This window comes from Oncorhynchus keta, chromosome 1, assembly GCF_023373465.1.
Source record: "Oncorhynchus keta strain PuntledgeMale-10-30-2019 chromosome 1, Oket_V2, whole genome shotgun sequence".
NCBI lineage: Eukaryota > Metazoa > Chordata > Actinopteri > Salmoniformes > Salmonidae > Oncorhynchus > Oncorhynchus keta.
In genome coordinates this window covers 61286831-61306955 of record NC_068421.1, presented here as the reverse complement: position 1 = coordinate 61306955, position 20125 = coordinate 61286831, and the positions used below count along the sequence as shown (strand labels likewise).

The 20125-nt window shown below is 51.9% G+C and overlaps 1 protein-coding gene across 4 annotated transcripts in view; it reads left to right on the top strand.

Moving 5' to 3' along the window:
* The window catches only part of LOC118363036 (transducin-like enhancer protein 4), a 116588-nt gene that overhangs the window by 68949 nt on the left and 27514 nt on the right, over window positions 1–20125 (top strand). For 3 of the 4 annotated variants that reach the window (XM_052457091.1, XM_052457092.1, XM_052457089.1), the window contains exons 12-15: window positions 101–242; window positions 615–784; window positions 1208–1296; window positions 19796–20045. In XM_052457091.1, the coding sequence (XP_052313051.1) occupies window positions 101–242; window positions 615–784; window positions 1208–1296; window positions 19796–20045 (651 nt within the window). The remainder of the gene's footprint in view (window positions 1–100; window positions 243–614; window positions 785–1207; window positions 1297–19795; window positions 20046–20125) is intronic. The other variant, XM_052457098.1, reaches the window with a different exon arrangement.

Below are 20125 nucleotides of genomic sequence, written 5' to 3'. Positions count from 1 at the left end.
ACATGGTGGCCAAAATCCACCAATTAAAAGTACTTATCACTTGGTTACAGTATCTGTATGGCGGTGCTTTGTTTGACAGTATCTCTTTACCTCTCTGCAGATGGAGAAGTCTGGGTCGCCGTTGTCTAAGTCGAGCACCCCGTCCCCCTCTCACCGTGAGGCCCTTACCCCTGGCCCCGCCGGCCCCAGTACATCCTGCCTCCGTCTGCTCAGCAAGGCTGCCTCCTCCTCTGACCCCCTGGGTGAGTCAGACACCCCTGTCTGCCTGCCATACCCTATGTCTTTACCCCTGTTATTATACCCTTGCACCCCTGTTAAACCTTCAAATCACCCTACTGTGATCATATAGCCCTGTAATACCATAATTATACCTTCCATCTGATCATAGTACCATTATCCCACACCTACTGTGATGATATGCTCCTGTGGTCCCGTATTGTACTCACATCTGCCATATTCTGCCTAAAGCAATGAAGACGGCATTGTAGCCTATAAGAAACCGAGATGAACTTGATTGTTGACAACACATCTCTAGCAGTTAGACATCACCCTAAGCCTTTCTTACCCGCTGGAATGTAAGGTGTGGTCTCATCTCCCCCTCACCCCCTCTCCAGCTCTCCGCAGTCCCCTGTCTGTGCCCCCCGGTTCATACCCAGCTCACTTTGGGGTGGTGTCCCACGCAGGCCTCAACGGGGAGCTGGCTAGTCCCGGGGGCTTCGGGGCTGCCCTGACCCTCTCACCCCAGATCAGCACCTCCGCCGGCATCTACACCCGCAGCCCCTTGGTGAGTAAGATACCACGCATCACTGGTCTCTCTGTTTAAAACACCTGTCTACAACGGCAGACCTTACTGGCTACATTATCTATAGTCTTTGTCTCTTCCTGGCACTTAATTGATCAATTATGTCTCTAATTCGCCAGTTAGAGTGCACACCTGGTTACCCAGGTCAATCAATTAGATTGCTTTCAATTAGAAAGCAAGAAGGAAAACCAGTTGCCTAGAGGATCGAAGATGTGCACCACTCATTTAAAACAATACATTTTTTTTGATGAAGATGGATTCTTAGTAGTATTTGGTTTGGAAGCTTGTTTTGGATGAATTGTCAAGATTTCACTCAACTTGATGAGATGAGGATTTACTGAGATTTAAACTGTTACAACACAGGATGATTCTATTAGTAAACTCCTAATGTCTTGGTCCTCCTAGTCTCTCCAGATGGCGTATGAGTCTCGGTCCCACCTCAGGGCCCCAGGGCTGTCCTCCTCACTGCCTGGTGGATCCTCCGGGGGAAAACCGTACGTCTCTCTTCTCCTCCATCTAAATCTATCCAGACAGAAAGAAAGATGGCTGTTGTTGTTATAGCGGGAGCAAGCCGCAAACTCTCCCATCACAAATAACACTCTGTACTAGAAGACCTTTTCTCAACTTCTAATGCCATTACAGTGTTGACAGTCTTCAAGGTTTTAGCAAGTAGCAAGCACATAGTTTTTGTAATAATATACAGATGTAGATTGTAGTGGTTGAAACTCTGTCCATTCTCTCCCTTCTCCCTCTCTCCAGTGCTTACTCTGTCCATTCTCTCCCTTCTCCCTCTCTCCAGTGCTTACTCTTTCCATTCTCTCCCTTCTCCCTCTTTCCAGTGCTTAATATTTCCATTCTCCCCCTTCTCCCTCTTTCCAGTGCTGACTCTGTCGATTCTCTCCCTTCTCCCTCTCTCCAGTGCTTACTCTTTCCATTCTCTCCCTTCTCCCTCTCTCCAGTGCTTACTCTGTCCAGTCTCTCCCTTCTCCCTCTCTCCAGTGCTTACTCTGTCCACCATTCTCTCCCTTCTCCCTCTCTCCAGTGCTTACCTCTGTCCACCATTATCTCCCCTCTCCCTCTCTCCAGTGCTTACTCTGTCCATTCTCCCTTCTCCCTCTCTCCAGTGCTTACTCTGTCCATTCTCTCCCGTCTCCCTCTCTCCAGTGCTTACTCTGTCCATTCTCTCCCTTCTCCCTCTCTCCAGTGCTTACTTTGTCCATTCTCTCCCTTCTCCCTCTCTCCAGTGCTTGCTCTTCCATTCTCTCCCTTCTCCCTCTCTCCAGTGCTTACTCTGTCCATTCTCACCCTTCTCCCTCTCTCCAGTGCTTACTCTGTCCATTCTCTCCCCTCTCCCTCTCTCCAGTGCTTACTCTGTCCATTCTCTCCCTTCTCCCTCTCTCCAGTGCTTGCTCTTCCATTCTCTCCCTTCTCCCTCTCTCCAGTGCTTACTCTGTCCGCCATTCTCTCCCTTCTCCCTCTCTCCAGTGCTTACTCTGTCCACCATTCTCTCCCTTCTCCCTCTCTCCAATGCTTACTCTGTCCATTCTCACCCTTCTCCCTCTCTCCAGTGCTTACTCTGTCCATTCTCTCCCCTCTCCCTCTCTCCAGTGCTTACACTGTCCATTCTCTCCCTTCTCCCTCTCTCCAGTGCTTACTCTTTCCATTCTCTCCCTTCTCCCTCTTTCCAGTGCTAAATATTTCCATTCTCCCCCTTCTCCCTCTTTCCAGTGCTGACTCTGTCCATTCTCTCCCTTATCCCTCTCTCCAGTGCTTGCTCTTCCATTATCTCCCTTCTCCCTCTCTCCAGTGCTTACTCTGTCCACCATTCTCTCCCTTCTCCCTCTCTCCAGTGCTTACTCTGTCCACCATTTTCTCCCTCTCTCCAGTGCTTACTCTGTCCATTCTCTCCCTTCTCCCTCTCTCCAGTGCTTACTCTGTCCATTCCCTCCCTTCTCCCTCTCTCCAGTGCTTACTCTGTCCATTCTCTCCCTTCTCCCTCTTTCCAGTGCTAAATATTTCCATTCTCCCCCTTCTCCCTCTTTCCAGTGCTGACTCTGTCGATTCTCTCCCTTCTCCCTCTCTCCAGTGCTTACTCTGTCCAGTCTCTCCCTTCTCCCTCTCTCCAGTGCTTACTCTGTCCACCATTCTCTCCCTTCTCCCTCTCTCCAGTGCTTACCTCTGTCCACCATTATCTCCCCTCTCCCTCTCTCCAGTGCTTACTCTGTCCATTCTCCCTTCTCCCTCTCTCCAGTGCTTACTCTGTCCATTCTCTCCCCTCTCCCTCTCTCCAGTGCTTACTCTGTCCATTCTCTCCCTTCTCCCTCTCTCCAGTGCTTACTCTGTCCATTCTCTCCCTTCTCCCTCTCTCCAGTGCTTGCTCTGTCCATTATCTCCCTTCTCCCTCTCTCCAGTGCTTGCTCTTCCATTATCTCCCTTCTCCCTCTCTCCAGTGCTTACTCTGTCCACCATTCTCTCCCTTCTCCCTCTCTCCAGTGCTTACTCTGTCCACCATTTTCTCCCTCTCTCCAGTGCTTACTCTGTCCACCATTCTCTCCCTTCTCCCTCTCTCCAGTGCTTACTCTGTCCACCACTCTCCCTTCTCCCTCTCTCCAGTGCTTACTCTGTCCACCATTCTCTCCTTCTCCCTCTCTCCAGTGCTTACTCTGTCCACCATTCTCTCCCTTCTCCCTCTCTCCAGTGCTTACTCTGTCCACCATTTTCTCCCTCTCTCAGTGCTTACTCTGTCCACCATTCTCTCCCTTCTCCCTCTCTCCAGTGCTTACTCTGTCCACCACTCTCCCTTCTCCCTCTCTCCAGTGCTTACCTCTGTCCACCATTATCTCCCTCTCCCTCTCTCCAGTGCTTACTCTGTCCATTCTCCCTTCTCCCTCTCTCCAGTGCTTACTCTGTCCATTCTCTCCCTCTCCCTCTCTCCAGTGCTTACTCTGTCCATTCTCTCCCTTCTCCCTCTCTCCAGTGCTTACTCTGTCCATTCTCAGTGCTTGCTCTGTCCTTCTCCCTCCCTCTCTCCAGTGCTTGCTCTTCCATTATCTCCCTTCTCCCTCTCTCCAGTGCTTACTCTGTCCACCATTCTCTCCCTCCCCTCTCTCCAGTGCTTACTCTGTCCACCATTTTCTCCCTCTCTCCAGTGCTCTCCCATTCTCCCTCCCTCTCTCCAGTGCTTACTCTGTCCATTCTCTCCCTTCTCCCTCTTTCCAGTGCTAAATATTTCCATTCTCCCCCTTCTCCCTCTTTCCAGTGCTGACTCTGTCCATTCTCTCCATCCCTCTCTCCTTCTCTTCCATTATCTCCCTTCTCCAGTGCTTACTCTGTCCACCATTCTCTCCTTCTCCCTCTCTCCAGTGCTTACTCTGTCCACCATTTTCTCCCTCTCTCCAGTGCTTACTCTGTCCATTCTCTCCCTTCTCCCTCCTCTGCTTACTCTGTCCATTCCCTCCCTTCTCCCTCTCTCCAGTGCTTACTCTGTCCATTCTCTCCTTCTCCCTCTTTCCAGTGCTAAATATTTCCATTCTCCCCCTTCTCCCTCTTTCCAGTGCTGACTCTGTCGATTCTCTCCCTTCTCCCTCTCTCCAGTGCTTACTCTGTCAGTCTCTCCCTTCTCCCTCTCTCCAGTGCTTACTCTGTCCACCATTCTCTCCCTTCTCCCTCTCTCCAGTGCTTACTCTGTCCACCATTATCTCCCCTCTCCCTCTCTCCAGTGCTTACTCTGTCCATTCTCCCTTCTCCCTCTCTCCAGTGCTAAATCTGTCCATTTCCATTCTCTGTCCATTCTCTCCCTTCTCCCTTCTCCAGTGCTGACTCTGTCCATTCTCTCCCTTCTCCCTCTCTCAGTCCTCTGTCCATTATCTCCTTCTCCCTCTCTCAGTGCTTGCTCTTCCATTATCTCCTTCTCCCTCTCTCCAGTGCTTACTCTGTCCACCATTCTCTCCCTTCTCCCTCTCTCCAGTGCTTACTCTGTCCACCATTTTCTCCCTCTCTCCAGTGCTTACTCTGTCCACCATTCTCTCCCTTCTCCCTCTCTCCAGTGCTTACTCTGTCCACCACTCTCCTTCTCCCTCTCTCCAGTGCTTACTCTGTCCACCATTCTCCCTTCTCCCTCTCTCCAGTGCTTGCTCTGTCCATTATCTCCTTCTCCTTCTCTCCCATTATCTCCCTTCTCCCTCTCTCCAGTGCTTACTCTGTCCACCATTCTCTCCCTTCTCCCTCTCTCCAGTGCTTACTCTGTCCACCATTTTCTCCCTCTCTCCAGTGCTTACTCTGTCCACCATTCTCTCCCTTCTCCCTCTCTCCAGTGCTTACTCTGTCCACCACTCTCCCTTCTCCCTCTCCCCAGTGCTTACTCTGTCCACCATTCTCTCCCTTCTCCCTCTCTCCAGTGCTTACTCTTTCCATTCTCTCCCTTCTCCCTCTTTCCAGTGCTAAATATTTCCATTCTCCCCCTTCTCCCTCTTTCCAGTGCTGACTCTGTCCATTCTCTCCCTTCTCCCTCTCTCCAGTGCTTACTCTGTCCAGTCTCTCCTTCTCCCTCTCTCCAGTGCTTACGCTGTCCACCATTCTCTCCTTCTCCCTCTCTCCAGTGCTTACTCTGTCCACCATTATCTCCCCTCTCCTCTCTCCAGTGCTTACTCTTTCCATTCTCTCCTTCTCCCTCTTTCCAGTGCTAAATATTTCCATTCTCCCCCTTCTCCCTCTTTCCAGTGCTGACTCTGTCCATTCTCTCCTTATCCCTCTCTCAGTGCTTGCTCTTCCATTATCTCCTTCTCCCTCTCTCCAGTGCTTACTCTGTCCACCATTCTCTCCCTTCTCCCTCTCTCCAGTGCTTACTCTGTCCACCATTTTCTCCCTCTCTCCAGTGCTTACTCTGTCCATTCTCTCCATTCTCCCTCTCTCAGTGCTTACTCTGTCCATTCCCTCCCTTCTCCCTCTCTCCAGTGCTTACTCTGTCCATTCTCTCCCTTCTCCCTCTCTCCAGTGCTTACTCTGTCCACCATTCTCTCCTTTCTCCCTCTCTCCAGTGCTTACTCTGTCCATTCTCTCCTTCTCCCTCTCTCCAGTGCTTACTCTTTCCATTCTCTCCCTTCTCCCTCTTTCCAGTGCTAAATATTTCCATTCTCCCCCTTCTCCCTCTTTCCAGTGCTGACTCTGTCCATTCTCTCCCTTCTCCCTCTCTCCAGTGCTTACTCTGTCCAGTCTCTCCCTTCTCCCTCTCTCCAGTGCTTACTCTGTCCACCATTCTCTCCCTTCTCCCTCTCTCCAGTGCTTACTCTGTCCACCATTCTCTCCCTTCTCCCTCTCTCCAGTGCTTACTCTGTCCACCATTCTCTCCCTTCTCCCTCTCTCCAGTGCTTACTCTGTCCACCATTATCTCCTCCCTCTCTCCAGTGCTTACCTGTCCATTCTCCCTTCTCCCTCTCTCCAGTGCTTACTCTGTCCATTCTCACCCTCCCCTCTCTCCAGTGCTTACTCTGTCCATTCTCTCCCGTCTCCCTCTCTCCAGTGCTTACTCTTTCCATTCTCTCCTTCTCCCTCTCTCCAGTGCTTACTTTGTCCAGTCTCTCCCTTCTCCCTCTCTCCAGTGCTTACTCTGTCCATTCTCTCTCCCTTCTCCCTCTCTCCAGTGCTTACCTCTGTCCATTCTCCCCTCTCCCTCTCTCCAGTGCTTACTCTGTCCATTCTCCCCCTCTCCCTCTCTCCAGTGCTTACTCTGTCCATTCTCTCCCTTCTCCCTCTCTCCAGTGCTTGCTCTGTCCATTCTCTCCCTTCTCCCTCTCTCCAGTGCTTACTTTGTCCATTCTCTCCCTTCTCCCTCTCTCCAGTGCTTGCTCTTCCATTCTCTCCTTCTCCCTCTCTCCAGTGCTTACTCTGTCCGCCATTCTCTCCCTTCTCCCTCTCTCCAGTGCTTACTCTGTCCACCATTCTCTCCCTTCTCCCTCTCTCCAATGCTTACTCTGTCCATTCTCACCCTTCTCCCTCTCTCCAGTGCTTACTCTGTCCATTCTCTCCCCTCTCCCTCTCTCCAGTGCTTACACTGTCCATTCTCTCCTTCTCCCTCTCTCCAGTGCTTACTCTTTCCATTCTCTCCCTTCTCCCTCTTTCCAGTGCTAAATATTTCCATTCTCCCCCTTCTCCCTCTTTCCAGTGCTGACTCTGTCCATTCTCTCCCTTATCCCTCTCTCCAGTGCTTGCTCTTCCATTATCTCCTTCTCCCTCTCTCCAGTGCTTACTCTGTCCACCATTCTCTCCCTTCTCCCTCTCTCCAGTGCTTACTCTGTCCACCATTTTCTCCCTCTCTCCAGTGCTTACTCTGTCCATTCTCTCCCTTCTCCCTCTCTCCAGTGCTTACTCTGTCCATTCCCTCCCTTCTCCCTCTCTCCAGTGCTTACTCTGTCCATTCTCTCCCTTCTCCCTCTTTCCAGTGCTAAATATTTCCATTCTCCCCCTTCTCCCTCTTTCCAGTGCTGACTCTGTCGATTCTCTCCCTTCTCCCTCTCTCCAGTGCTTACTCTTTCCATTCTCTCCCTTATCCCTCTCTCCAGTGCTTGCTCTTCCATTATCTCCCTTCTCCCTCTCTCCAGTGCTTACTCTGTCCACCATTCTCTCCCTTCTCCCTCTCTCCAGTGCTTACTCTGTCCACCATTTTCTCCCTCTCTCCAGTGCTTACTCTGTCCATTCTCTCCCTTCTCCCTCTCTCCAGTGCTTACTCTGTCCATTCCCTCCCTTCTCCCTCTCTCCAGTGCTTACTCTGTCCATTCTCTCCCTTCTCCCTCTTTCCAGTGCTAAATATTTCCATTCTCCCCCTTCTCCCTCTTTCCAGTGCTGACTCTGTCGATTCTCTCCCTTCTCCCTCTCTCCAGTGCTTACTCTTTCCATTCTCTCCCTTCTCCCTCTCTCCAGTGCTTACTCTGTCCAGTCTCTCCCTTCTCCCTCTCTCCAGTGCTTACTCTGTCCACCATTCTCTCCCTTCTCCCTCTCTCCAGTGCTTACCTCTGTCCACCATTATCTCCCCTCTCCCTCTCTCCAGTGCTTACTCTGTCCATTCTCCCTTCTCCCTCTCTCCAGTGCTTACTCTGTCCATTCTCTCCCCTCTCCCTCTCTCCAGTGCTTACTCTGTCCATTCTCTCCTTCTCCCTCTCTCCAGTGCTTACTCTGTCCATTCTCTCCCTTCTCCCTCTCTCCAGTGCTTGCTCTGTCCATTATCTCCTTCTCCCTCTCTCCAGTGCTTGCTCTTCCATTATCTCCTTCTCCCTCTCCAGTGCTTACTCTGTCCACCATTCTCTCCTTCTCCCTCTCTCCAGTGCTTACTCTGTCCACCATTTTCTCCCTCTCTCCAGTGCTTACTCTGTCCACCATTCTCTCCCTTCTCCCTCTCTCCAGTGCTTACTCTGTCCACCACTCTCCCTTCTCCCTCTCTCCAGTGCTTACTCTGTCCACCATTCTCTCCCTTCTCCCTCTCTCCAGTGCTTGCTCTGTCCATTATCTCCCTTCTCCCTCTCTCCAGTGCTTGCTCTTCCATTATCTCCCTTCTTCCTCTCTCCAGTGCTTACTCTGTCCACCATTCTCTCCCTTCTCCCTCTCTCCAGTGCTTACTCTGTCCACCATTTTCTCCCTCTCTCCAGTGCTTACTCTGTCCACCATTCTCTCCCTTCTCCCTCTCTCCAGTGCTTACTCTGTCCACCACTCTCCCTTCTCCCTCTCCCCAGTGCTTACTCTGTCCACCATTCTCTCCCTTCTCCCTCTCTCCAGTGCTTACTCTTTCCATTCTCTCCCTTCTCCCTCTTTCCAGTGCTAAATATTTCCATTCTCCCCCTTCTCCCTCTTTCCAGTGCTGACTCTGTCCATTCTCTCCCTTCTCCCTCTCTCCAGTGCTTACTCTGTCCAGTCTCTCCCTTCTCCCTCTCTCCAGTGCTTACGCTGTCCACCATTCTCTCCCTTCTCCCTCTCTCCAGTGCTTACTCTGTCCACCATTATCTCCCCTCTCCCTCTCTCCAGTGCTTACTCTTTCCATTCTCTCCCTTCTCCCTCTTTCCAGTGCTAAATATTTCCATTCTCCCCCTTCTCCCTCTTTCCAGTGCTGACTCTGTCCATTCTCTCCCTTATCCCTCTCTCCAGTGCTTGCTCTTCCATTATCTCCCTTCTCCCTCTCTCCAGTGCTTACTCTGTCCACCATTCTCTCCCTTCTCCCTCTCTCCAGTGCTTACTCTGTCCACCATTTTCTCCCTCTCTCCAGTGCTTACTCTGTCCATTCTCTCCATTCTCCCTCTCTCCAGTGCTTACTCTGTCCATTCCCTCCCTTCTCCCTCTCTCCAGTGCTTACTCTGTCCATTCTCTCCCTTCTCCCTCTCTCCAGTGCTTACTCTGTCCACCATTCTCTCCCTTCTCCCTCTCTCCAGTGCTTACTCTGTCCACCATTCTCTCCCTTCTCCCTCTCTCCAGTGCTTACTCTTTCCATTCTCTCCCTTCTCCCTCTTTCCAGTGCTAAATATTTCCATTCTCCCCCTTCTCCCTCTTTCCAGTGCTGACTCTGTCCATTCTCTCCCTTCTCCCTCTCTCCAGTGCTTACTCTGTCCACCATTCTCTCCTTCTCCCTCTCTCCAGTGCTTACTCTGTCCACCATTCTCTCCTTCTCCCTCTCTCCAGTGCTTACTCTGTCCACCATTCTCTCCCTTCTCCCTCTCTCCAGTGCTTACTCTGTCCACCATTATCTCCCTCTCCCTCTCTCCAGTGCTTACTCTGTCCATTCTCCTTCTCCCTCTCTCCAGTGCTTACTCTGTCCATTCTCACCCTTCTCCCTCTCTCCAGTGCTTACTCTGTCCATTCTCTCCCGTCTCCCTCTCTCCAGTGCTTACTCTGTCCATTCTCTCCTTCTCCCTCTCTCCAGTGCTTACTTTGTCCATTCTCTCCTTCTCCCTCTCTCCAGTGCTTGCTCTTCCATTCTCTCCCTTCTCCCTCTCTCCTGTGCTTACTCTGTCCATTCTCACCCTTCTCCCTCTCTCCAGTGCTTACTCTGTCCATTCTCTCCCCTCTCCCTCTCTCCAGTGCTTACTCTGTCCATTCTCTCCCTTCTCCCTCTCTCCAGTGCTTGCTCTTCCATTCTCTCCCTTCTCCCTCTCTCCAGTGCTTACTCTGTCCGCCATTCTCTCCCTTCTCCCTCTCTCCACTGCTTACTCTGTCCACCATTCTCTCCCTTCTCCCTCTCTCCAGTGCTTACTCTGTCCACCATTCTCTCCTTCTCCCTCTCTCCAGTGCTTACTCTGTCCATTCTCCCTTCTCCCTCTCTCCAGTGCTTACTCTGTCCATGCTCACCCTTCTCCCTCTCTCCAGTGCTTACTCTGTCCATTATCTCCTTCTCCCTCTCTCCAGTGCTTACTTTGTCCATTCTCTCCTTCTCCCTCTCTCCAGTGCTTGCTCTTCCATTCTCTCCCTTCTCCCTCTCTCCAGTGCTTACTCTGTCCATTCTCACCCTTCTCCCTCTCTCCAGTGCTTACTCTGTCCATTCTCTCCCCTCTCCCTCTCTCCAGTGCTTACTGTGTCCATTCTCTCCCTTCTCCCTCTCTCCAGTGCTTGCTCTTCCATTCTCTCCCTTCTCCCTCTCTCCAGTGCTTACTCTGTCCGCCATTCTCTCCTTCTCCCTCTCTCCAGTGCTTACTCTGTCCACCATTCTCTCCCTTCTCCCTCTCTCCAATGCTTACTCTGTCCATTCTCACCCTTCTCCCTCTCTCCAGTGCTTACTCTGTCCATTCTCTCCCCTCTCCCTCTCTCCAGTGCTTACACTGTCCATTCTCTCCCTTCTCCCTCTCTCCAGTGCTTACTCTTTCCATTCTCTCCCTTCTCCCTCTCTCCAGTGCTTACTCTTTCCATTCTCTCCCTTCTCCCTCTTTCCAGTGCTAAATATTTCCATTCTCCCCCTTCTCCCTCTTTCCAGTGCTGACTCTGTCCATTCTCTCCCTTCTCCCTCTCTCCAGTGCTTGCTCTTCCATTATCTCCCTTCTCCCTCTCTCCAGTGCTTACTCTGTCCACCATTTTCTCCCTCTCTCCAGTGCTTACTCTGTCCATTCTCTCCCTTCTCCCTCTCTCCAGTGCTTACTCTGTCCATTCTCTCCCCTCTCCCTCTCTCCAGTGCTTACACTGTCCATTCCCTCCCTTCTCCCTCTCTCCAGTGCTTACTCTGTCCATTCTCTCCCTTCTCCCTCTCTACAGTGCTTACTCTTTCCATTCTCTCCCTTCTCCCTCTTTCCAGTGCTAAATATTTCCATTCTCCCCCTTCTCCCTCTTTCCAGTGCTGACTCTGTCCATTCTCTCCCTTATCCCTCTCTCCAGTGCTTGCTCTTCCATTATCTCCCTTCTCCCTCTCTCCAGTGCTTACTCTGTCCACCATTCTCTCCCTTCTCCCTCTCTCCAGTGCTTACTCTGTCCACCATTTTCTCCCTCTCTCCAGTGCTTACTCTGTCCATTCTCTCCATTCTCCCTCTCTCCAGTGCTTACTCTGTCCATTCCCTCCCTTCTCCCTCTCTCCAGTGCTTACTCTGTCATTCTCTCCCTTCTCCCTCTCTCCAGTGCTTACTCTGTCCACCATTCTCTCCCTTCTCCCTCTCTCCAGTGCTTACTCTGTCCACCATTCTCTCCCTTCTCCCTCTCTCCAGTGCTTACTCTTTCCATTCTCTCCCTTCTCCCTCTTTCCAGTGCTAAATATTTCCATTCTCCCCCTTCTCCCTCTTTCCAGTGCTGACTCTGTCCATTCTCTCCCTTCTCCCTCTCTCCAGTGCTTACTCTGTCCAGTCTCTCCCTTCTCCCTCTCTCCAGTGCTTACTCTGTCCACCATTCTCTCCCTTCTCCCTCTCTCCAGTGCTTACTCTGTCCACCATTCTCTCCCTTCTCCCTCTCTCCAGTGCTTACTCTGTCCACCATTCTCTCCCTTCTCCCTCTCTCCAGTGCTTACTCTGTCCACCATTATCTCCCCTCTCCCTCTCTCCAGTGCTTACTCTGTCCATTCTCCCTTCTCCCTCTCTCCAGTGCTTACTCTGTCCATTCTCACCCTTCTCCCTCTCTCCAGTGCTTACTCTGTCCATTCTCTCCCGTCTCCCTCTCTCCAGTGCTTACTCTGTCCATTCTCTCCCTTCTCCCTCTCTCCAGTGCTTACTTTGTCCATTCTCTCCCTTCTCCCTCTCTCCAGTGCTTGCTCTTCCATTCTCTCCCTTCTCCCTCTCTCCAGTGCTTACTCTGTCCATTCTCACCCTTCTCCCTCTCTCCAGTGCTTACTCTGTCCATTCTCTCTCCTCTCCCTCTCTCCAGTGCTTACTCTGTCCATTCTCTCCCTTCTCCCTCTCTCCAGTGCTTGCTCTTGCATTCTCTCCCTTCTCCCTCTCTCCAGTGCTTACTCTGTCCGCCATTCTCTCCCTTCTCCCTCTCTCCACTGCTTACTCTGTCCACCATTCTCTCCCTTCTCCCTCTCTCCAGTGCTTACTCTGTCCACCATTCTCTCCCTTCTCCCTCTCTCCAGTGCTTACTCTGTCCACCATTATCTCCCCTCTCCCTCTCTCCAGTGCTTACTCTGTCCATTCTCCCTTCTCCCTCTCTCCAGTGCTTACTCTGTCCATGCTCACCCTTCTCCCTCTCTCCAGTGCTTACTCTGTCCATTCTCTCCCGTCTCCCTCTCTCCAGTGCTTACTCTGTCCATTCTCTCCCTTCTCCCTCTCTCCAGTGCTTACTTTGTCCATTCTCTCCCTTCTCCCTCTCTCCAGTGCTTGCTCTTCCATTCTCTCCCTTCTCCCTCTCTCCAGTGCTTACTCTGTCCATTCTCACCCTTCTCCCTCTCTCCAGTGCTTACTCTGTCCATTCTCTCCCCTCTCCCTCTCTCCAGTGCTTACTGTGTCCATTCTCTCCCTTCTCCCTCTCTCCAGTGCTTGCTCTTCCATTCTCTCCCTTCTCCCTCTCTCCAGTGCTTACTCTGTCCGCCATTCTCTCCCTTCTCCCTCTCTCCAGTGCTTACTCTGTCCACCATTCTCTCCCTTCTCCCTCTCTCCAATGCTTACTCTGTCCATTCTCACCCTTCTCCCTCTCTCCAGTGCTTACTCTGTCCATTCTCTCCCCTCTCCCTCTCTCCAGTGCTTACACTGTCCATTCTCTCCTTCTCCCTCTCTCCAGTGCTTACTCTTTCCATTCTCTCCTTCTCCCTCTTTCCAGTGCTACATATTTCCATTCTCCCCTTCTCCCTCTTTCCAGTGCTGACTCTGTCCATTCTCTCCCTTCTCCCTCTCTCCAGTGCTTGCTCTTCCATTATCTCCCTTCTCCCTCTCTCCAGTGCTTACTCTGTCCACCATTCTCTCCCTTCTCCCTCTCTCCAGTGCTTACTCTGTCCACCATTTTCTCCCTCTCTCCAGTGCTTACTCTGTCCATTCTCTCCCTTCTCCCTCTCTCCAGTGCTTACTCTGTCCATTCTCTCCCCTCTCCCTCTCTCCAGTGCTTACACTGTCCATTCCCTCCCTTCTCCCTCTCTCCAGTGCTTACTCTGTCCATTCTCTCCCTTCTCCCTCTCTACAGTGCTTACTCTTTCCATTCTCTCCATTCTCCCTCTTTCCAGTGCTAAATATTTCCATTCTCCCCCTTCTCCCTCTTTCCAGTGCTGACTCTGTCCATTCTCTCCCTTCTCCCTCTCTCCAATGCTTACTCTGTCCATTCTCACCCTTCTCCCTCTCTCCAGTGCTTACTCTGTCCATTCTCTCCCCTCTCCCTCTCTCCAGTGCTTACACTGTCCATTCCCTCCCTTCTCCCTCTCTCCAGTGCTTACTCTGTCCATTCTCTCCCTTCTCCCTCTCTACAGTGCTTACTCTTTCCATTCTCTCCCTTCTCCCTCTTTCCAGTGCTAAATATTTCCATTCTCCCCCTTCTCCCTCTTTCCAGTGCTGACTCTGTCCATTCTCTCCCTTCTCTCTCTCTCTCCAGTGCTTACTCTGTCCAGTCTCTCCCTTCTCCCTCTCTCCAGTGCTTACTCTGTCCACCATTCTCTCCCTTCTCCCTCTCTCCAGTGCTTACTCTGTCCACCATTCTCTCCCTTCTCCCTCTCTCCAGTGCTTACTCTGTCCACCATTATCTCCCCTCTCCCTCTCTCCAGTGCTTACTCTGTCCATTCTCCCTTCTCCCTCTTTCCAGTGCTAAATATTTCCATTCTCCCCCTTCTCCCTCTTTCCAGTGCTGACTCTGTCCATTCTCTCCCTTCTCCCTCTCTCCAGTGCTTGCTCTGTCCATTATCTCCCTTCTCCCTCTCTCCAGTGCTTGCTCTTCCATTATCTCCCTTCTCCCTCTCTCCAGTGCTTACTCTGTCCACCATTCTCTCCCTTCTCCCTCTCTCCAGTGCTTACTCTGTCCACCATTTTCTCCCTCTCTCCAGTGCTTACTCTGTCCACCATTTTCTCCCTCTCTCCAGTGCTTACTCTGTCCACCATTCTCTCCCTTCTCCCTCTCTCCAGTGCTTACTCTGTCCACCACTCTCCCTTCTCCCTCTCTCCAGTGCTTACTCTGTCCACCATTCTCTCCCTTCTCCCTCTCTCCAGTGCTTACTCTTTCCATTCTCTCCCTTCTCCCTCTTTCCAGTGCTAAATATTTCCATTCTCCCCCTTCTCCCTCTTTCCAGTGCTGACTCTGTCCATTCTCTCCCTTCTCCCTCTCTCCAGTGCTTACTCTGTCCAGTCTCTCCCTTCTCCCTCTCTCCAGTGCTTACTCTGTCCACCATTCTCTCCCTTCTCCCTCTCTCCAGTGCTTACTCTGTCCACCATTCTCTCCCTTCTCCCTCTCTCCAGTGCTTACTCTGTCCACCATTATCTCCCCTCTCCCTCTCTCCAGTGCTTACTCTTTCCATTCTCTCCCTTCTCCCTCTTTCCAGTGCTAAATATTTCCATTCTCCCCCTTCTCCCTCTTTCCAGTGCTGACTCTGTCCATTCTCTCTCCCTTATCCCTCTCTCCAGTGCTTGCTCTTCCATTATCTCCCTTCTCCCTCTCTCCAGTGCTTACTCTGTCCACCATTCTCTCCCTTCTCCCTCTCTCCAGTGCTTACTCTGTCCACCATTTTCTCCCTCTCTCCAGTGCTTACTCTGTCCATTCTCTCCAGTGCTTACTCTGTCCATTCCCTCCCTTCTCCCTCTCTCCAGTGCTTACTCTGTCCATTCTCTCCCTTCTCCCTCTCTCCAGTGCTTACTCTGTCCACCATTCTCTCCCTTCTCCCTCTCTCCAGTGCTTACTCTGTCCACCATTCTCCCCCTTCTCCCTCTCTCCAGTGCTTACTCTTTCCATTCTCTCCCTTCTCCCTCTTTCCAGTGCTAAATATTTCCATTCGCCCCCTTCTCCCTCTTTCCAGTGCTGACTCTGTCCATTCTCTCCCTTCTCCCTCTCTCCAGTGCTTACTCTGTCCAGTCTCTCCCTTCTCCCTCTCTCCAGTGCTTACTCTGTCCACCATTCTCTCCCTTCTCCCTCTCTCCAGTGCTTACTCTGTCCACCATTCTCTCCCTTCTCCCTCTCTCCAGTGCTTACTCTGTCCACCATTATCTCCCCTCTCCCTCTCTCCAGTGCTTACTCTGTCCACCATTCTCTCCCTTCTCCCTCTTTCCAGTGCTGACTCTGTCCATTCTCTCCCTTCTCCCTCTCTCCAGTGCTTACTCTGTCCATTCTCTCCCTTCTCCCTCTCTCCAGTGCTTACTCTGTCCACCATTCTCTCCCTTCTCCCTCTCTCCAGTGCTTACTCTGTCCACCATTCTCTCCCTTCTCCCTCTCTCCAGTGCTTACTCTTTCCATTCTCTCCCTTCTCCCTCTTTCCAGTGCTAAATATTTCCATTCTCCCCCTTCTCCCTCTTTCCAGTGCTGACTCTGTCCATTCTCTCCCTTCTCCCTCTCTCCAGTGCTTACTCTGTCCAGTCTCTCCCTTCTCCCTCTCTCCAGTGCTTACTCTGTCCACCATTCTCTCCCTTCTCCCTCTCTCCAGTGCTTACTCTGTCCACCATTCTCTCCCTTCTCCCTCTCTCCAGTGCTTACTCTGTCCACCATTATCTCCCCTCTCCCTCTCTCCAGTGCTTACTCTGTCCACCATTCTCTCCCTTCTCCCTCTTTCCAGTGCTGACTCTGTCCATTCTCTCCCTTCTCCCTCTCTCCAGTGCTTACTCTGTCCATTCTCCCTTCTCCCTCTCTCCAGTGCTTACTCTGTCCATTCTCACCCTTCTCCCTCTCTCCAGTGCTTACTCTGTCCATTCTCTCCCGTCTCCCTCTCTCCGGTGCTTACTCTGTCCATTCTCTCCCTTCTCCCTCTCTCCAGTGCTTACTTTGTCCATTCTCTCCCTTCTCCCTCTCTCCAGTGCTTGCTCTTCCATTCTCTCCCTTCTCCCTCTCTCCAGTGCTTACTCTGTCCATTCTCACCCTTCTCCCTCTCTCCAGTGCTTACTCTGTCCATTCTCTCCCCTCTCCCTCTCTCCAGTGCTTACTCTGTCCATTCTCTCCCTTCTCCCTCTCTCCAGTGCTTGCTCTTCCATTCTCTCCCTTCTCCCTCTCTCCAGTGCTTACTCTGTCTGCCATTCTCTCCCTTCTCCCTCTCTCCAGTGCTTACTCTGTCCACCATTCTCTCCCTTCTCCCTCTCTCCAGTGCTTACTCTGTCCACCATTCTCTCCCTTCTCCCTCTCTCCAGTGCTTACTCTGTCCACCATTATCTCCCTTCTCCCTCTCTCCAATGCTTACTCTGTCCATTCTCACCCTTCTCCCTCTCTCCAGTGCTTACTCTGTCCATTCTCTCCCCTCTCCCTCTCTCCAGTGCTTACACTGTCCATTCTCTCCCTTCTCCCTCTCTCCAGTGCTTACTCTTTCCATTCTCTCCCTTCTCCCTCTTTCCAGTGCTAAATATTTCCATTCTCCCCCTTCTCCCTCTTTCCAGTGCTGACTCTGTCCATTCTCTCCCTTCTCCCTCTCTCCAGTGCTTGCTCTTCCATTATCTCCCTTCTCCCTCTCTCCAGTGCTTACTCTGTCCACCATTCTCTCCCTTCTCCCTCTCTCCAGTGCTTACTCTGTCCACCATTTTCTCCCTCTCTCCAGTGCTTACTCTGTCCATTCTCTCCCTTCTCCCTCTCTCCAGTGCTTACTCTGTCCATTCCCTCCCTTCTCCCTCTCTCCAGTGCTTATTCTGTCCATTCTCTCCCTTCTCCCTCTCTACAGTGCTTACTCTTTCCATTCTCTCCCTTCTCCCTCTTTCCAGTGCTAAATATTTCCATTCTCCCCCTTCTCCCTCTTTCCAGTGCTGACTCTGTCCATTCTCTCCCTTCTCCCTCTCTCCAGTGCTTACTCTGTCCATTCCCTCCCTTCTCCCTCTCTCCAGTGCTTATTCTGTCCATTCTCTCCCTTCTCCCTCTCTACAGTGCTTACTCTTTCCATTCTCTCCCTTCTCCCTCTTTCCAGTGCTAAATATTTCCATTCTCCCCCTTCTCCCTCTTTCCAGTGCTGACTCTGTCCATTCTCTCCCTTCTCCCTCTCTCCAGTGCTTACTCTGTCCAGTCTCTCCCTTCTCCCTCTCTCCAGTGCTTACTCTGTCCACCATTCTCTCCCTTCTCCCTCTTTCCAGTGCTGACTCTGTCCATTCTCTCCCTTCTCCCTCTCTCCAGTGCTTGCTCTTCCATTATCTCCCTTCTCCCTCTCTCCAGTGCTTACTCTGTCCACCATTCTCTCCCTTCTCCCTCTCTCCAGTGCTTACTCTGTCCACCATTTTCTCCCTCTCTCCAGTGCTTACTCTGTCCATTCTCTCCCTTCTCCCTCTCTCCAGTGCTTACTCTGTCCATTCCCTCCCTTCTCCCTCTCTCCAGTGCTTACTCTGTCCATTCTCTCCCTTCTCCCTCTTTCCAGTGCTAAATATTTCCATTCTCCCCCTTCTCCCTCTTTCCAGTGCTGACTCTGTCCATTCTCTCCCTTCTCCCTCTCTCCAGTGCTTACTCTGTCCAGTCTCTCCCTTCTCCCTCTCTCCAGTGCTTACTCTGTCCACCATTCTCTCCCTTCTCCCTCTCTCCCGTGCTTACTCTGTCCACCATTCTCTCCCTTCTCCCTCTCTCCAGTGCTTACTCTGTCCACCATTATCTCCCCTCTCCCTCTCTCCAGTGCTTACTCTGTCCATTCTCCCTTCTCCCTCTCTCCAGTGCTTACTCTGTCCATTCTCACCCTTCTCCCTCTCTCCAGTGCTTACTCTGTCCATTCTCTCCCGTCTCCCTCTCTCCAGTGCTTACTCTGTCCATTCTCTCCCTTCTCCCTCTCTCCAGTGCTTACTCTGTCCATTCTCACCCTTCTCCCTCTCTCCAATGCTTACTCTGTCCATTCTCTCCCCTCTGTCCATTCTCTCCCTTCTCCCTCTCTCCAGTGCTTGCTCTTCCATTCTCTCCCTTCTCCCTCTCTCCAGTGCTTACTCTGTCTGCCATTCTCTCCCTTCTCCCTCTCTCCAGTGCTTACTCTGTCCACCATTCTCTCCCTTCTCCCTCTCTCCAATGCTTACTCTGTCCATTCTCACCCTTCTCCCTCTCTCCAGTGCTTACTCTGTCCATTCTCTCCCCTCTCCCTCTCTCCAGTGCTTACACTGTCCATTCTCTCCCTTCTCCCTCTCTCCAGTGCTTACTCTGTCCATTCTCTCCCTTCTCCCTCTCTCCAGTGCGTACTCTGTCCATTCTCTCGCTTCTCCCTCTCTCCAGTGCTTGCTCTTCCATTCTCTCCCTTCTCCCTCTCTCCAGTGCTTACTCTGTCCACCATTTTCTCCCTCTCTCCAGTGCTTACTCTGTCCATTCTCTCCCTTCTCCCTCTCTCCAGTGCTTACTCTGTCCATTCCCTCCCTTCTCCCTCTCTCCAGTGCTTACTCTGTCCATTCTCTCCCTTCTCCCTCTCTCCAGTGCTTACTCTGTCCATTCTCTCCCCTCTCCCTCTCTCCAGTGCTTACTCTGTCCATTCTCTCCCTTCTCCCTCTCTCCAGTGCTTACTCTGTCCATTCTCTCCTCTCTCCAGTGCTTACTCTGTCCATGCTCTCCCTTCTCCCTCTCTCCAGTGCTTACTCTTTCCATTCTCTCCCTTCTCCCTCTTTCCAGTGCTTACTCTGTCCATTCTCTCCCTTCTCCCTCTCTCCAGTGCTTACTCTGTCCACCATTGTCTCCCTTCTCCCTCTCTTCAGTGCTTACTCTGTCCACCATTTTCTCCCTCTCTCCAGTGCTTACTCTGTCCATTCTCTCCTCTCTCCAGTGCTCACTCTGTCCATTCTCTCCCTTCTCCCTCTCTCCAGTGCTTACTCTTTCCATTCTCTCCCCTCTCCCCAGTGCTTACTCTGTCCATTCTCTCCCCTCTCCAGTGCTTACTCTGTCCATTCTCTCCCTCTCTCCAGTGCTTACTCTGTCCATTCTCTCCCTTCTCCCTCTCTCCAGTGCGTACTCTGTCCATTCTCTCCCTTCTCCCTCTCTCCAGTGCTTACTCTGTCAATCATTCTCTCCCCTCTCCCTCTCTCCAGTGCTTACTCTGTCCATTCTCTCCCTTCTCCCTCTCTCCAGTGCTTACTCTGTCTATTCTCTCCCTTGTCCCTCTCTCCAGTGCTTACTCTGTCCATTCTCTCCCTTCTCCCTCTCTCCAGTGCTTACTCTGTCCATTCTCTCCCTTCTCCCTCTCTCTAGTGCTTACTCTGTCCATTCTCTCCCTTCTCCCTCTCTCTAGTGCTTACTCTGTCCATTCTCTCCCCTCTCCCTCTCTCTAGTGCTTACTCTGTCCATTCTCTCCCCTCTCCCTCTCTCTAGTGCTTACTCTGTCCATTCTCTCCCCTCTCCCTCTCTCCAGTGCTTACTCTGTCCATTCTCTCCCTTCTCCCTCTCTCCAGTGCTTACTCTGTCCATTCTCTCCCCTCTCCCTCTCTAGTGCTTACTATGTCCATTCTCTCCCTTCTCCCTCTCTCTAGTGCTTACTCTGTCCATTCTCTCCCTTCTCCCTCTCTCCAGTGCTTACTCTTTCCACGTCAGTGCGGATGGACAGATGCAGCCAGTTCCTTTCCCTCCGGATGCTCTGCTGGGCCCGGGCATCCCACGACATGCCCGTCAGATCCACACTCTGAACCACGGAGAGGTGGTGTGTGCCGTCACCATCAGCACCTCCACACGCCACGTCTACACCGGCGGCAAGGGCTGTGTCAAGGTGTGGGACATCAGCCAGCCTGGCAGCAAGAGTGCCATGGCCCAGCTCGACTGTCTGGTGAGTGGACACACACTTTAAAAGGCTTAACCAATAATATTGCTTGTTTTGCCAGTCCAATACACATGTTCTCTCTTCAC